The sequence below is a fragment of the Gopherus evgoodei genome, chromosome 5 (genome assembly GCF_007399415.2).
Source record: "Gopherus evgoodei ecotype Sinaloan lineage chromosome 5, rGopEvg1_v1.p, whole genome shotgun sequence".
Taxonomy (NCBI): domain Eukaryota; kingdom Metazoa; phylum Chordata; order Testudines; family Testudinidae; genus Gopherus; species Gopherus evgoodei.
The window spans coordinates 26,106,343-26,120,837 of record NC_044326.1 but is presented as its reverse complement, the minus strand read 5'-3'; the positions used below and the strand labels follow the sequence as shown (position 1 = coordinate 26,120,837).

The 14,495-nt window shown below is 42.0% G+C and overlaps 1 protein-coding gene across 1 annotated transcript in view; it reads left to right on the top strand.

The window, feature by feature from the left end:
* The window catches only part of EVC (EvC ciliary complex subunit 1), a 101,451-nt gene that overhangs the window by 5,661 nt on the left and 81,295 nt on the right, over positions 1-14,495 (top strand). Inside the window, exons 2-4 of the mRNA XM_030563462.1 lie at positions 3,810-3,938; positions 12,222-12,305; positions 12,782-13,014. Coding sequence (XP_030419322.1) covers positions 3,810-3,938; positions 12,222-12,305; positions 12,782-13,014 — 446 coding nt within the window. The remainder of the gene's footprint in view (positions 1-3,809; positions 3,939-12,221; positions 12,306-12,781; positions 13,015-14,495) is intronic.

Below are 14,495 nucleotides of genomic sequence, written 5' to 3'. Positions count from 1 at the left end.
CCTCAACCGACTGGAGCTAGTCTGTATTCAAGTGTGTCTGTCTCAGTCACCCACCTCAGCAGCTGTGATCAACAGGAGTGATAAGGCTGACAGAGTCTCAAGTGAAACTCTTGGTAGCCTAACATTCTCAGCTGCAGACTCTCAACTATCCAACTTCTAATATAGATGCCTGCATTTAAACTGATTTAACCCTTGCTTAAATCAATTTAGCTTCATTTGGTAATGTAAGGACACAAGCTAGGATTTAAGCAAGGATTAAATTCATTTAAGTAGATCTATGTTAGGGGCTTTGCACCAGTTTAATTTTTGCTCTTCAGATGCCATACACACTAGAGAGACCTGTTTAATTAGATTAATTTAAAATCAATTTAGCTAATCCGCTTCAACTTTTCTTGTACAGACATGGTCTCCGTCTTGTCACTTTAGGGCACAACGGAAGACTTACCTGGTTTGCAGAAGTCTTCCTGAAATAACATTGACCACAGAATAGCCATCAATGTCTTCTCCCAGAAACAAATAAGAACAATTCCATTTACAAAGCAGCAAAATGAATGGAAGAATGGAGAGAACTGTCCCTTTTAAACTGAGACTATGTACCTAGATCCCATAGTGTTTTAGAAATATGAGGTAGAAAAATAATGAGGCATGTTGTATACATTTTACAGCTTGCTTGGGGTGAAACTGCTATTTAGTGTTTTCCAAAGCACATGCTGTCTCTGTTGTTTAACATGCAATTGTCAGATTTTAGTCCAACTAACCCTGGTTGTTCTTTGCTTTTTATCATAATGTTTCTTGAGACTCCAGCATTATTTACACTGCATACATCCATAGAATTATTTATACTACACCAGGTTATTTTCTAGGAACAGCATTATTGATTTCTTTTGGTTTGTTCTTGCTCTGCATCAGACTTAGATCTATATAATATTGAATTAATTTAATGTAACAGTGGTTGGCATGGACACAGCTGGAGGATCCAGTGCCATGCAGAGTGTTCTCTCTGCATTCAGTGGGTGGTTTGCTTTTCTTTAGCCACGCCTCCTTTTTACAACTATAGCTAACCCGCTATACACACACACACACACACACACACACACACACACACACACACACACACACACACACACACACACACACACACACACACACAAAAAACAAAGACTGATCATAATTAGGCCTGGTGAGAGAGAAGAATACTTGTGTAGCCATCTGCTTTCAAGAGGAAGATTTGAAACTCTGCTTGAAACCATGCTTTTGCCTGGTAATGAATGCACTTCAGGTACTAGATCAATGCATCCTATGGAGGTGGAAGCTTCTCTGATTCAATAGCTCATTTTTCTTTCCAAAATAGATGGTATTTTTATATTGCTGTCATGGTTGGCTCAGTATAGCTAAGTGCAGATGTTATCCTTTTGCGGTCACTTTGATACTATGGTCATAAGGTATGAGTATTTAAAAAGAAGTCATTGTTGCCAGTGCCTTCCAGAAGTGTTCTGTTCTTCTGTAATACTCTCCAGTCAGTTTTACCCTGTACCAGCAAACTTTCTTGTTGAGATAGATCTTGTCCAGTCGTGAGATTCTGGTAGATTACTTTGATGACGTACTACTGGGATTGTTGTTAGACCTTATTTTATTCAACATCTTTATTAATGATCTATAAGAAGAGGTAAATGGCACCTTAACTACATTCATACCGGTAATACATTGGGAGGACGAAAAGCAATGGAAAGGAGGGAGCTAATGGGGTGATAAAAGTGGTAAGGAAATAGATTCAACTTGGAAAAAATACAAGTTTATTTACTGGGGATAAGTAATCCAAGTTATAGGTGTTCAGTGTGAAAGAAAATGCTTGTGAAATACTATTGATGAGAAATACTGTGGCTGAAAGTGGGCAGCAAACTGGATGTGAACTTGCAAGGAAATATGAGACAAGAAAAGCAAATGCCTCTTTTGAGCTACATGTGCATGAACATCTTGTCACCATACTAGAAAGTTTTTTTAAAAAAGCTTTCATCTATCTCACATAGAATATGATGTACAGTTCTGGACACCTCAGTGTCAGAGATGATGGGAGGGAAGTCAGTGGAAAACAATAAAAAAAATTGTGATGAGTAGGGGCTGGAGGGAATGAATAATATGGAAAGGTACTAAAAGAACTAATTACATTCTGTATTGTGCGACCATTCAACTACTAAAGGAGAGTTTAAGTTTCTATAACAAGACTGGACTGAGAGGTGGAAAGTGGCGCAGGCAATATCTTTTTAACAGCTCAACAAACAGCTAGTAAAATGGAGACATGAGGTAGGAGCCTTTGAGCCATCATGTTTGCCTAAACTGAGTAACCATATTAATATATTCTATATAGGTTCTTATACCATGCTCACCACCGTAGTATCTGAGTGCCTTCCAGTAGTTCATTAAGCCATATGTCAAGTGTGGTTTGTTCTCTTATTTTCTCTGCAGGGAGAAAGTGCGTGCAGTGGAGAGTTTTGGTGGGGATTTTGTTTAATATACGTGTTGCTATATGATTGTAAGAGAAGGCAGGTCAAAGAAATGCACTTTGCACTTGGAGTGGAAGCTGGTGATTGTCCTTAGTACCTAGGGGAGCTCTTTCCATTGTCTCAGGTTTCCCCTCTCCCACCTTCAGAAAGTTCTGTCAGCTGCATCAATGAGATTTACCCTTATTTGAGAACATTTCACTGAGGAACAGCGTGGAACAATGGTCCTCATCCAAGAGCTTTAGGTGATCTTTCACATATCTTAGACCCAGGTCATGGAGTGCCTTCAAGATACAGACCAAGACCTGGAACTTGACTTAGTAGTCTATGACAAGTATCAGAGGGATAGCCGTGTTAGTCTAGATCTGTAAAAGCAGCAAAGAATCCTGTGGCACCTTATAGACTAACAGACGTTTTGGAGCGTGAGCTTTCGTGGGTGAATACCCACTTCGTCAGATGCATAGTCTATGACAGGGGTTCTCAAACTGGGGGTCAGGACCCGTCAGGGGGTTTCAAGGTTATTACATGGGGGGGTCGTGAGCTGTCAGCCTCCACCCCACACCCTGCTTTGCCTCCAGAATTGATAATGGTGTTAAATATACAAAGAAGTGTTTTTAATTTATAAGGGGGGGGTCACACTCAGAGGCTTGCTGTGTGAAAGGAGTCACCAGTGCAAAAGTTTGAGAACCACTGGTCTATGAGAAGCTAGTCTGGAGAGTGCTGGACAGATTTGAGGTGTATGCAGTAACCTGTGCTACTGAGACAACACACTACAGCATTCTGTACTGATTGGAGTTTCCTAAGCACTGATGGTTTTGAATCTGTAGCTTTTCTCACGCATCCTATACCTGGTGCATGGTATATTCTCACAAATTTTTCCTAGTCCATTTCTTTGGTCTAAAACACTGTGTGCATCTGTGTATCTTCATCACATGAGTAGTTCAAACTGTCGATCCTCAGTACTACATTTGCTGCTGTGGGGTGGGGGTGGGAAGAAGGCTTCTTAGCACTGAATGTGCAACAGCCAGAGTCTTTCACCTTTCCCTGGGGCAAGTCTCCAGCTTTGGAGGAGAAGAGTAAAGCAAATGCAGAAAGAAACTAGAAGATACTAAAAATGTTTCCTCAATCTACAAACTTATTACTCATTTTCAGAAAACTGAAATCATTAGTCTAAAATAATCATTTTGTACCTACTTTGTAATTTGAACTGGATATTACTATGAATAAAACAGGGTTATCTAAGATGTCAGATGAATCCAAGTGGTTTGAGTTGCATTTTTTGTGTGTGTGTGTCCTGCTTTGGGATTTCAGAAAGATGATTCTCAAAGGCTTCTGGAAAGCTTTCACTCGGATGTACATGGACATCTTGATGAAAATGTACCCTTACCCAGAAAGAAGAAAACTGAAACTCAACTGTCAGAGGAGGAAATGGTGCTGGAAGTAAGAGTTTATTCCTTTCGTAGATGTCTATTTTGTCTGATATTTTAGCCTGCTTACTTAGCAGCTGATCCAAATGCTGTTGATTTCACCAGGCTTGGGATCTGGCCCTTCAAGAGTTATGATGATTCCCATACAAATGCTGTAATAAAGAAATTGGAAACTGAATGCAGTAAATCAGAGACTCAGTGAACAAAGAAATAAGGGCCCTGAATCTAGGATCTGTTGATACCTAGAAATATGATTTCACTTACATTTACCTGACCCAATTTCACAGTCTTTACTCAGGCAAAATTCCCATTCAAATCAATTGGAATTATTTCCCACTCTACCATCATATTACGAATTTGAGGGCAGTAGCTAATACTCCCACTTCTTCCCACAACTACCTTGCCAGCACCTTGCAAATTTGGGTATTTCCCTAAAGCATTTTCATCTGACTTTAGTGTATTAGAATTCACAGCTGAAGAGGAGCATGTAATCTAATTACACAAATCCACTAAACTAGGGAAGTTTACTTTAAAAGATTGAGAACCACTGGACTAGAGCATCAAGGCTTTAATCAGGGATATGCAGAGGTCTTCCACGGGGTACATCAACTCATCTAGATATTTGCCTTGTTTTGCAACAGGCTACATAAAAAGCACTAACAAAGTCAGTACAAACTAAAATTTCATGTAGACAATGACTTGTTTATACTACTCTATGTACTATACACTAAAATGTAAGTACAATATTTATATGCCAATTGATTTATTTTACAATATGGTAATAATGAGAAAGGAAGCAATTTTTCAGTAACAGTGTGCTGTGACACTTGTATTTTTGTGTCTGATTTTGTAAGCAAGTATGTAGGTGCACAGACTCATCCCTGCAGCACCTCCTGCTGGTCGTCCAGGGAATTAGCTCTTCCAGCCTCCAAAGCACCCTCTGCAGGCCTGTGTTCCACTGCCACTGGCCGCTGTGTCCTTTCCAGGACCCAGTGCCCCTTTATCTGGGATGCTGCCCCCTGGCAGTATACCCCTCAGTCTCAGGGTCTCCCCTCCCCAAGGAACCCCCACCCACTATCCCTACCTTGCCTCAATATAAGGCTACTGCCAGTCATCATCTAACCCCTGCACCCTGGGGCAGACTGCAGTATCAGCCAACTCATCACCGGCAAGGTCTGGACCTGCTGCCTTTGCCTACCCCATGACTGCCCTCTGCAACCCCCAGTACCCGTTGGCCTTCTGCTAGGCTGCAGCCTGGGGCTTTCCAGGCTGCAACTCCCCAGCTCCTCTGCCTTTCCCCAGCCCTGCTCCACTCAGGTACTCTGCTCAGATCCCTGCAGCCAGGTCCATCTCCCTCTACAGCTAGAGAAAGACTGCTGAGCTCCTGGCTCCCAGCCTCTTAAATAAGGCCAGCTGAGGCCTGATTGGGGCATGGCCACAGCTAAGACTGCCTCCCCAATCAGCCTATTAGCTGCTTTCCCTACCACAGCCCCCCCCCCCCCCCCAGGGTGTTTTAAGCCCTTCAGGGCAGGAGCAGGGTAGCCACCCAGCTACAAAGTAGTTTTTAAGTGAGGTGAAACTTCGGGTACGCAAGACAAATCAGCCACCTAAAAGTGGTACAGTAGTCTGGAAAGGTTGAGAACCACTGTTCTTGTCCTTACTCAGGCAAGACGCCATTGAACTCACTATGACTCTTTCTTGAGTAAGAACTGCTGGACTAGGGCAAAAATATCCAGCCTATGGGTAAAATGGATCACAAAACCGCTATGTTAAAGTTCCACTCAGTTTGTTTAGATACCGGGACTTGGATTCTTAGGGTTCAGTCCTGCTCTACTGGAATCCTATTGGCTCATAGACTCATAGACTCTAGGACTGGAAGGGACCTTGAGAGGTCATCGACTCCAGTCCCCTGCCCTCATGGCAGGACCAAATACTGTCTAGACCATCCCCGATAGACATTTATCTAACCTACTCTTAAATATCTCCAGCGATGGAGATTCCACAACTTCCCTAGGCAATCTATTCCAGTGTTTGACTACCCTGACAGTTAGGAACTTTTTCCTAATGTCCAGCCTAAATCTACCTTGCTGCAGTTTATTGCTTCTTGTTCTATCATTGGAGGCTAAGGTGAACAAGTTTTCTCCCTCCTCCTGATGACACCCTTTTAGATACCTGAAAACTGCTATCATGTCCCCTCTCAGTCTTCTCTTTTCCAAACTAAACAAACCCAATTCCTTCAGCCTTCCTTCATAGGTCATGTTCTCAAGACCTTTAATCATTCTCGTTGCTCTTCTCTGGACCCTCTCCAATTTCTCCACATCTTTCTTGAAATGCGGTGCCCAGAACTGGACACAATACTCCAGTTGAGGCCTAACCAGCGCAGAGTAAAGCGGAAGAATGACTTCTCGTGTCTTGTTTACAACACACCTGTTAATGCATCCCAGAATCATGTTTGCTTTTTTTTGCAACAGTATCACACTGTTGACTCATATTAAGCTTGTGGTCCACTATGACCCCTAGATCTCTTTCTGCCATACTCCTTCCTAGACAGTCTCTTCCCATTCTGTATGTGTGAAACTGATTGTTCCTTCCTAAGTGGAGCACTTTGCATTTATCTTTATTGAACTTCATCCTGTTTACCTCAGACCATTTCTCCAATTTGTCCAGATTGTTTTGAATTTTGACCCTGTCCTCCAGAGCAGTTGCAATCCCTCCCAGTTTGGTATCGTCCGCAAACTTAATAAGCGTACTTTCTATGCCAACATCTAAATCGTTGATGAAGATATTGAACAGAACCGGTCCCAAAACAGACCCCTGCGGAACCCCACTTGTTATACCTTTCCAGCAGGATTGGGAGCCATTAACAACTACTCTCTGAGTACGGTTATCCAGCCAGTTATGCACCCACCTTATAGTAGCCCCATCTAAATTGTACTTTCCTAGCTTATCTATAAGAATATCATGCGAAACTGTATCAAATGCCTTACTAAAGTCTAGGTATATCACATCCACCGCTTCTCCCTTATCCACAAGGCTCGTTATCCTATCAAAGAACGCTATCAGATTAGTTTGACATGATTTGTTCTTTACAAATCCATGCTGGCTATTCCCTATCACCTTACCACCTTCCAAGTGTTTGCAGATGATTTCTTTGATTACCTGCTCCATTATCTTCCCTGGCACAGAAGTTAAACTAACTGGTCTGTAGTTTCCCGGGTTGTTTTTATTTCCCTTTTTATAGATGGGCACTATATTTGCCCCCTTCCAGTCTTCTGGAATCTCCCCCGTCTCCCATGATTTCCCAAAGATAATAGCTAGAGGCTCAGATACCTCTTCTATTAACTCCTTGAGTATTCTAGGATGCATTCCATCAGGCCCTGGTGACTTGCAGGCATCTAACTTTTCTAAGTGATTTTTTACTTGCTCTTTCCTTATTTTCTCTTCTAAACCTACCCTCTTCCTGTAAGCATTCACTATACTAGACATTCCTTCAGACTTCTCAGTGAAAACCGAAACAAAGAAGTCATTAAGCATCTCTGCCATTTCCAAGTCTCCCGTTACTGTTACCCCCTCCTCATTGAGCAGTGGGCCTACCCTGTCCTTAGTCTTCCTCTTGCTTCTAATGTATTGATAAAAAGTCTTCTTGTTTCCCTTTATTCCCATAGCTAGTTTGAGTTCATTTTGTGCCTTTGCTTTTCTAATCTTGCCTCTGCATTCCTGTGTTATTTGCCTATATTCATCCTTCGTGATCTGACCTAGTTTCCATTTTTTATATGACGCCTTTTTATTTTGTAGGTCATGCAAGATCTCAAGGGTAAGCCAAGGTGGTCTTTTGCCACATTTTCTATCTTTCCTAACCATCGGAATAACTTGCTTTTGGGCCCTTAATAGCATCCCTTTGAAAAACTGCCAACTTTCCTCAGTTGTTTTTCCCCTCAGTCTTAATTCCCATGGGACCTTGCCTATCAGCTCTCTGAGCTTACCAAAATCCGCCTTCCTGAAATCCATTGTCTCTATTCTGCTGTACTCCCCTCTACCTTTCCTTAGAATTGCAAATTCTATGATTTCATGATCACTTTCACCCAAGCTTCCTTCTACTTTTAAATTCTCAACAAGTTCCTCCCTATTGGTTAAAATCAAGTCTAGAACAGCTTCCCCCCTAGTAGCTTTTTCAACTTTCTGAAATAAAAAGTTGTCTGCAATGCAGTCCAGGAACTTACTGGATAGTCTGTGCCCCGCGGTGTTATTTTCCCAACATATATCTGGATAGTTGAAGTCCCCCATCACTACCAAATCTTGGGCTTTGGATGATTTTGTTAGTTGTTTGAAAAAAGCCTCATCCACCTCATGTATCTTAGCTGACCTGTTTCTGTGCATGCAGGATTGCTCATTCATTTTTTAAGTGATGGGCTTTGAATATTAAAGGGTAGGTCAACTTTTATCATGCTACTGTGTGTTTACTTCGTAACCCTTTAAAAGAAAACTATACTGATGAGATTCTCTCTTTGGCTCTTATGAAAGAGTTGTTTCTGGGATGCATCCAGCTTATATTTACATTCAATGGAAGAGTATAATGCCTTGTAATGCAACATGTGAAAAACACAACTAAATTTCTCTTCTGTTACATCAAATTTCTGGAAAAGTGTCTCTTCTAGCTTCTGAAATGCAATAGCCTTTGCAATCTAGTCAGACCTCTAATATCTGTGGACCAAAACCTAACCCTGATACTCCCTGGGAAAGATTTGCCCAGGCCCTGTGCCGGAGGAGCACTATTTCAGGCTGTGGCAAAGGCCAGTGATTTTGGACATGGTCTTAGGTGTCTGAGAAATCCCCCAAAAACCTGAATCTCTGGCCCAAAGTAAAATATTAGATGCGTGTGCATAGCTGCCAAGTTTTATGTTGCTCCATATGTGACATTTTATGCAAATCAGTTCATTAGCTTTACACATTTGCAAATTTTTAAGATGCAGTCAATGGTTATATTGGTCAATACACTCCCTCCCAAGCAGTGGTGGGGATAAGACATTGAGCTAAACAAAATTTGGCCTCTGAAGAGTATCTGGGGAGTGTTTGGAAGCTTAGACAGCTAAGCTTGTGGGGGTATGTGTGTGGAATATGAGGGTAGTTAAGGCAAACTACACACATGCTCAGCTTGCCTCATTTTACCCCAACCCATTCAGCAAATCCAATTTGCCTTAGCTCCCCCCCCACATCTCCACCCAGACACCTCCACAAATTTAGCTATGGCTTCTAGCCTCCAGCTACCCTCCTCAGACTTCCATACATGGGCAGCAGTCTCTCCAGGGGCAGCTGAAGACACAGTGAGGGGTCAAATGAACAATCCTGTTGAAAGACCAGAGCTGGTAGCTGGGACTAGAGGACTATCAGGGAGCAAGGAACCCCCTCCAAAGACAGTTGAGAACAGGGAGAGCAGAAATTCAACAACTCACAACCAAAAATTCAAAAGGATTGAGGTTTTTTTGGAAGAGCTCTGATTGAGCCTCGCCTTCTGCTAGGGCCCACGTTTTCCCCACTCACAGGATGCTCTCAAGGGATTACTGCAGCTCCATGATCATGGGAGATACGCAGGCCAGGGTCTGCAGGTGACTGGTAGATGGAAAAGAAGCTAATTTTACATCCCCTTCCGCAGCTCCATGGAACCCAGTTGCAACTAACATGCAGATATGACTGTCTTTAGGATTGTCAGACTGGTCTGGAGCACCCCCCTAGTGGTACCAGGGGCTTATGTACCTCTTACTCCATGATACAGTAGTCAGGAGTTGGTCCACTATTGCAAAACCCACAAAATGTGTAAAGGAATCAATCTTACTTTGATGATCTCAGTTCACTGGCTTTCATTTAAAACTGAGTTGGCTGCTATCCACACAGTAAAGGGAGTTAGAAATGCAACTGTTTTAAAAATGTGTAGTTAAACTGTGCTCCTCATTTTGCCTATAAAAAATAAGTTATGCTCACCCACAGCATGTCAGTTCTGTCTAGCCGGCCCAGTCCTTAGCTTGCAAATGGAAGGCAATAAAAGCATTTTAACTGTAGCCAGTACTTGTTATAAACACTTCAAATGTACTGTAAAGTTCTGATGGGAAATGAATTCTCATTTCAGATGTGTCCAAGATAGATGAGAAATTTATGGCCGAATGGCCAAGTCTTCTTGGACTAGTCGTGAACAGAAAATATTTTATATTCATATCAGTGATTAGTTTTTCCTTTGAGGGAAAGTCACAGAATAGTAGAGTTGGAAGAGACCTCAGAAGATCATCTGGCCCAATCCCCTGCTCAAAGCAGGACCAGCACCAACTAAATCATCCCAGCCAGGACTTTATCAAGCTGGGCCTTAAAAACCTCTAAAGATGGAGATTCCACCACCTCCCTAGGTAACCCATTCCAGTACTTCACCACCTTCCTAGTGAAATAGTTTTTCCTAATATCCAACCTAGACCTCCCCTGCTGCAACTTGAGGTCGTTGCTTCTTGTTCTGTCATCTGCCACCACTGAGAACAACCTAGCTTCATCCTCTTTGGAACGCCACTGCAGGTAGTTGAAAGCTGCTATCAAATCCTCCTTCACTCTTCTCTTCTGCAGACTAAATAACCCCAGTTCCCTCAGCCTCTCCTCGTAAGTCATGTGCCCCAGTCTCCTGCAAATACTTTGGCATGTACATAGCTTCATGTGTAGTAGTAGTCCCATTGAAGGGCAGAATCAGGCCCTTAACTACAGTAATTTTCTATAGTACACTCATGTTGCAAATGTGAGAGCACTTCTATAACACATTTAGGGCTAGTCTACACTGACAATGCTTTGTGTAGTCATGGTGCTGGGAGAGAGCTCTCCCAGCGCTCTAAAAAAAATCACGCCATCAGGAGCACAGCTTCCAGTGCTGGAAGCGCAGCTCCCAGCGCCGGTGCACTGTCAGCACTGGCACATTACAGCGCTGAGACTTGTAGTGCTCAGGAGGGTGTTTTTTTCACACCCCTGAGCAATAAAGTTGCAGCGCTGTAAATTGCCAGTGTAGACAAGCCCTTAAGTGTATAACCTTGTTATATGAAGGGTGTCTCCCCTCCTCTCTGCCAAACCAGTTTTTTTCAAAAAAGCCAATTTGTCCCAATTACTGCTGACAAAAGTTGTGCAAAGGCTAAGCCACCAATTCATTAACTAGCATAGATGAAAAATGTGCTTGGTTAGGTTAGTACTTATCCATTGCAGTAGTATCCTACACCATGCATATAAATAAGTGGGACTACTCAGTATGAGCAGGGGTATGGTTGTCTAGCTATCTGGCCCTCTATGTCTTGCACTTGTCACTGAAACAAAAAATAAAAAATGTTTGGAAGTGAAACAGACATTATGTGCAGCCACCAGTGCATGACCCATTGTGATTTTCTCTGCTCATTTCAGTGTTTATTTTTGGGCTCTCTTAGTGCCTTGCCATTTCTTATAAAAATCCTTGAACTAGTAACTGCATACATTTCAGTAAATCAGATTGTTCCATTAATAATACAAGGAATACAGGAGTTAAAAAACCTCCTAAAATTTTGTTTTAAACAGTCTCAGTTATTGTATGTAGCCCACATTCTCAGTGTTCTTTGTGTAACCCAAAGGTGATCACCACACTGCAGCTATGCATGAAGAAGAATGAACTAAAAAGAATGAACAGGAAGTCTGACTGGCTCTAATTTGCAGCTGACAGGCTGAACAGAATATATTATCTCTAAAAAGCCTCTGTCTTTTCTCAGGGGCATAGTTAAGGGTTCTCCAGTATTTATATTTTAAGTCATTCTTGAAAATTTACTTAATTTAGTTTTATTTAATCTATTGTTTCTGTATTTAAATTTAAAATCAAAATTCCTAGTCAGACCATGGCAGCCTATGCTCAAGCGTCTCCATTAGCCATGTATATTAAAGTAATTTCAAAATCTCATAGGAAAACCAGAGTTCTCTTTCATTGTGGGGGGGAAAGAGAAGAAAAATGAGCTGTGAAAACCAACTATGGTCTAAAATCACTTGCTGGAGCAAAGTTCTTTTTGGATATGGATCTGTGATAACAAAACTTCCAAAACAATTACAAAACCATAGAAGGTTCTCTTCTTCTTTGGCCTTCATGCTCTGACCTGGACGATGAGAAGATAGTTCATGTCAGAGTAAGTCCAAAGTCAATCTGTGATCAATAAAATTCCTAAGCTATCCAACCAAAAGGGCTGCATGGAACTTCTGCTAAAGATCTGATCAGAGCTGCTGTTCTTACCTAAGCTTACAGTACTTTTCTGTTGTTTCCATACAGGGAAATGAGTCTTCTTTGAACAGTAACGTCACAGCATTTGCACTCAAAGCAAAAGTCGTCTATCCAATCAATCAAAAATTTAGGGTAAGAGTTTAGACTTTTTGTGAAAAGTAGTGACAATCATTCTGTGACTATGTAAATTGTAGAGTAGGAAACACTGGAAGAAATTTACTGTTAAGCCTCTTACCTTACAGTGGGTTTTTGTTTATAGCAAATCGATCCAGGCCTTATCCTACGTGATGCCAGCTGTCCTCAGCTGGCACCAAAATCTTCAGCACTTCACATGGGCCTGATCCAGTTTCCAGTGTAGTCAATTGGAAGTTTTCCATTGACTTTGGCCAAGAGACATTCAGCACCTTGCAGGATCTGGCCCTTAAACAGGCAATATGTTCATAATTTAATAAAAAAACATATTTTCCAGTCAAAAACATAACTAGTTCTGTATAGACATTATGTGGTATACAGTGTTGCAAAAAATTGTGAAAGTATCCAGTATTCACGAGCTGCTCATCGTCGTAATATTATTTGGTATGAACCATGTCAATTTTCTTTATCCCTAGCCTCTGGCAGATGGATCATCCAATCCATCTTTGCATGAGAATCCAAAGCAGGCTGTTCTGCCTAATCAGATAATGGAAACTTCTACTTCAAGCAGCCTTGGATCCCTGAGTCATGGAGGCAAGGAGGACTGTAGTTCATGTACAACAATACATTCTGCAACTAGTGATGACAGATTTCAGGACCGAGCCTTCCTGAAGGTGACCTGCTTCCCTGAAGTTCTGACTTGTGAGAGGTACAGAAACAACTTGCAATAAAATTTGGTCATTTGAAAAAACACACGTGTTTTTTTCAGATGAACTGCTATGGCATGGATGAAGAATCAGGATTCTTAAATCCATGTGTTGAAGGCATACGGTCCAAACTTAATTATAGGAAGCTAAACCTTATGGGAAACCAAGGAAATTGCACACTATTGTGTGTTGCAAATTGATTTACTTATGACAGAATTCCGGGGAAAAGAGTACAGGCAACAAATGGCCTTGTATAACAGCATTATCATGAGAAAATCCCTTTTCACTGTATTGTGATAATACTACAATATTGACTGTTGATCACATAGGGTCCAATCCTGCCAGATGCTGAGCATGCTTTGTACAGGATGCTGAGCCCCACTCCCATTAGAATCATTGGGAGCTAAAAGGGTTAAGCCCCTCACAGGATCAGATTCATAATAAGCAGCATTTTCAAAGATCCCTAAAACACTTCCTGTTAAAAACGATTCTTTGTTATTGTCTCTCTCACTCCTAACTGCATTGATGATACAATCGTTTTATTGTCTTCATTGATTTCAAAACATTGATACAAATCTATACATAAAAATAAAAACCTATGGATGAGCAATGCACATAGTACAAAGTCAGAACTGCTACCACTTTCCTCTCAACACCTCCCAGTCTTTTAAAACCAGGATGCAAGAGCTTTTCCACCTACTAAGGATTAGTCCTTGGACAGCAATTTTTTGATATACTAGTAACTTAGGGTTTCATTCTGTCATGCTTATTCATGCTTATTGAATAGTTCCTTACATCATCAGTGGTAGCACAGAAACAAACATGAGTAAGGGTGTCAGAACTGCGTCCTTAATACTCCTAAGCACATATTTAGGGTCAGATTCAACCCTTACTTAGGGCTGGTCTACACTGGCAGTGTTAAAGCGCTTCCATCGCAACGCTTTAACGTGGCTTGTGTAGTCACGGCAGAGCGGTGGGAGAGAGCTCTCCCACTGCTCTAAAAAAACCACCTCCATGAGTGGCGTAGCTAACAGTGCTGGGAGCACAGCTCCCAGCGCTTGTGCACTGTCTGCACAGACGCTTTACAGCACTGAAACTTGCAGCGCTCCGGGGGGTGTTTTTTCACATCCCTGAGCAAAAAAGTTGCAGCGCTGTAAAGTGCCAGTGTAGACAAGCCCTTAGACTGAGCAGTACCTTACTCTGCAGTAATGACTAATAATTGTGAGCTGAGTCCTGCAGAGTGTCCAGTAGATTGTTCCCAGCCCAGTGGCACAACTCACATACTTAATATTAAGCATGTGCTAAAATGCATTGCTGAATTGGAGCCAGAGGGCTCAGTACCCTGCAGGATCAAGCCCTGTAGCCTGGGGATTGGAGGCAGGAACTCCTGGGGGCTTACTCTGTCCATATCAATGGGGGTTACTCATCCTGCAGTGGGGAAAATAGGTCCTTGCTCAGGTACCACGGTGATGGCCATGCTGTA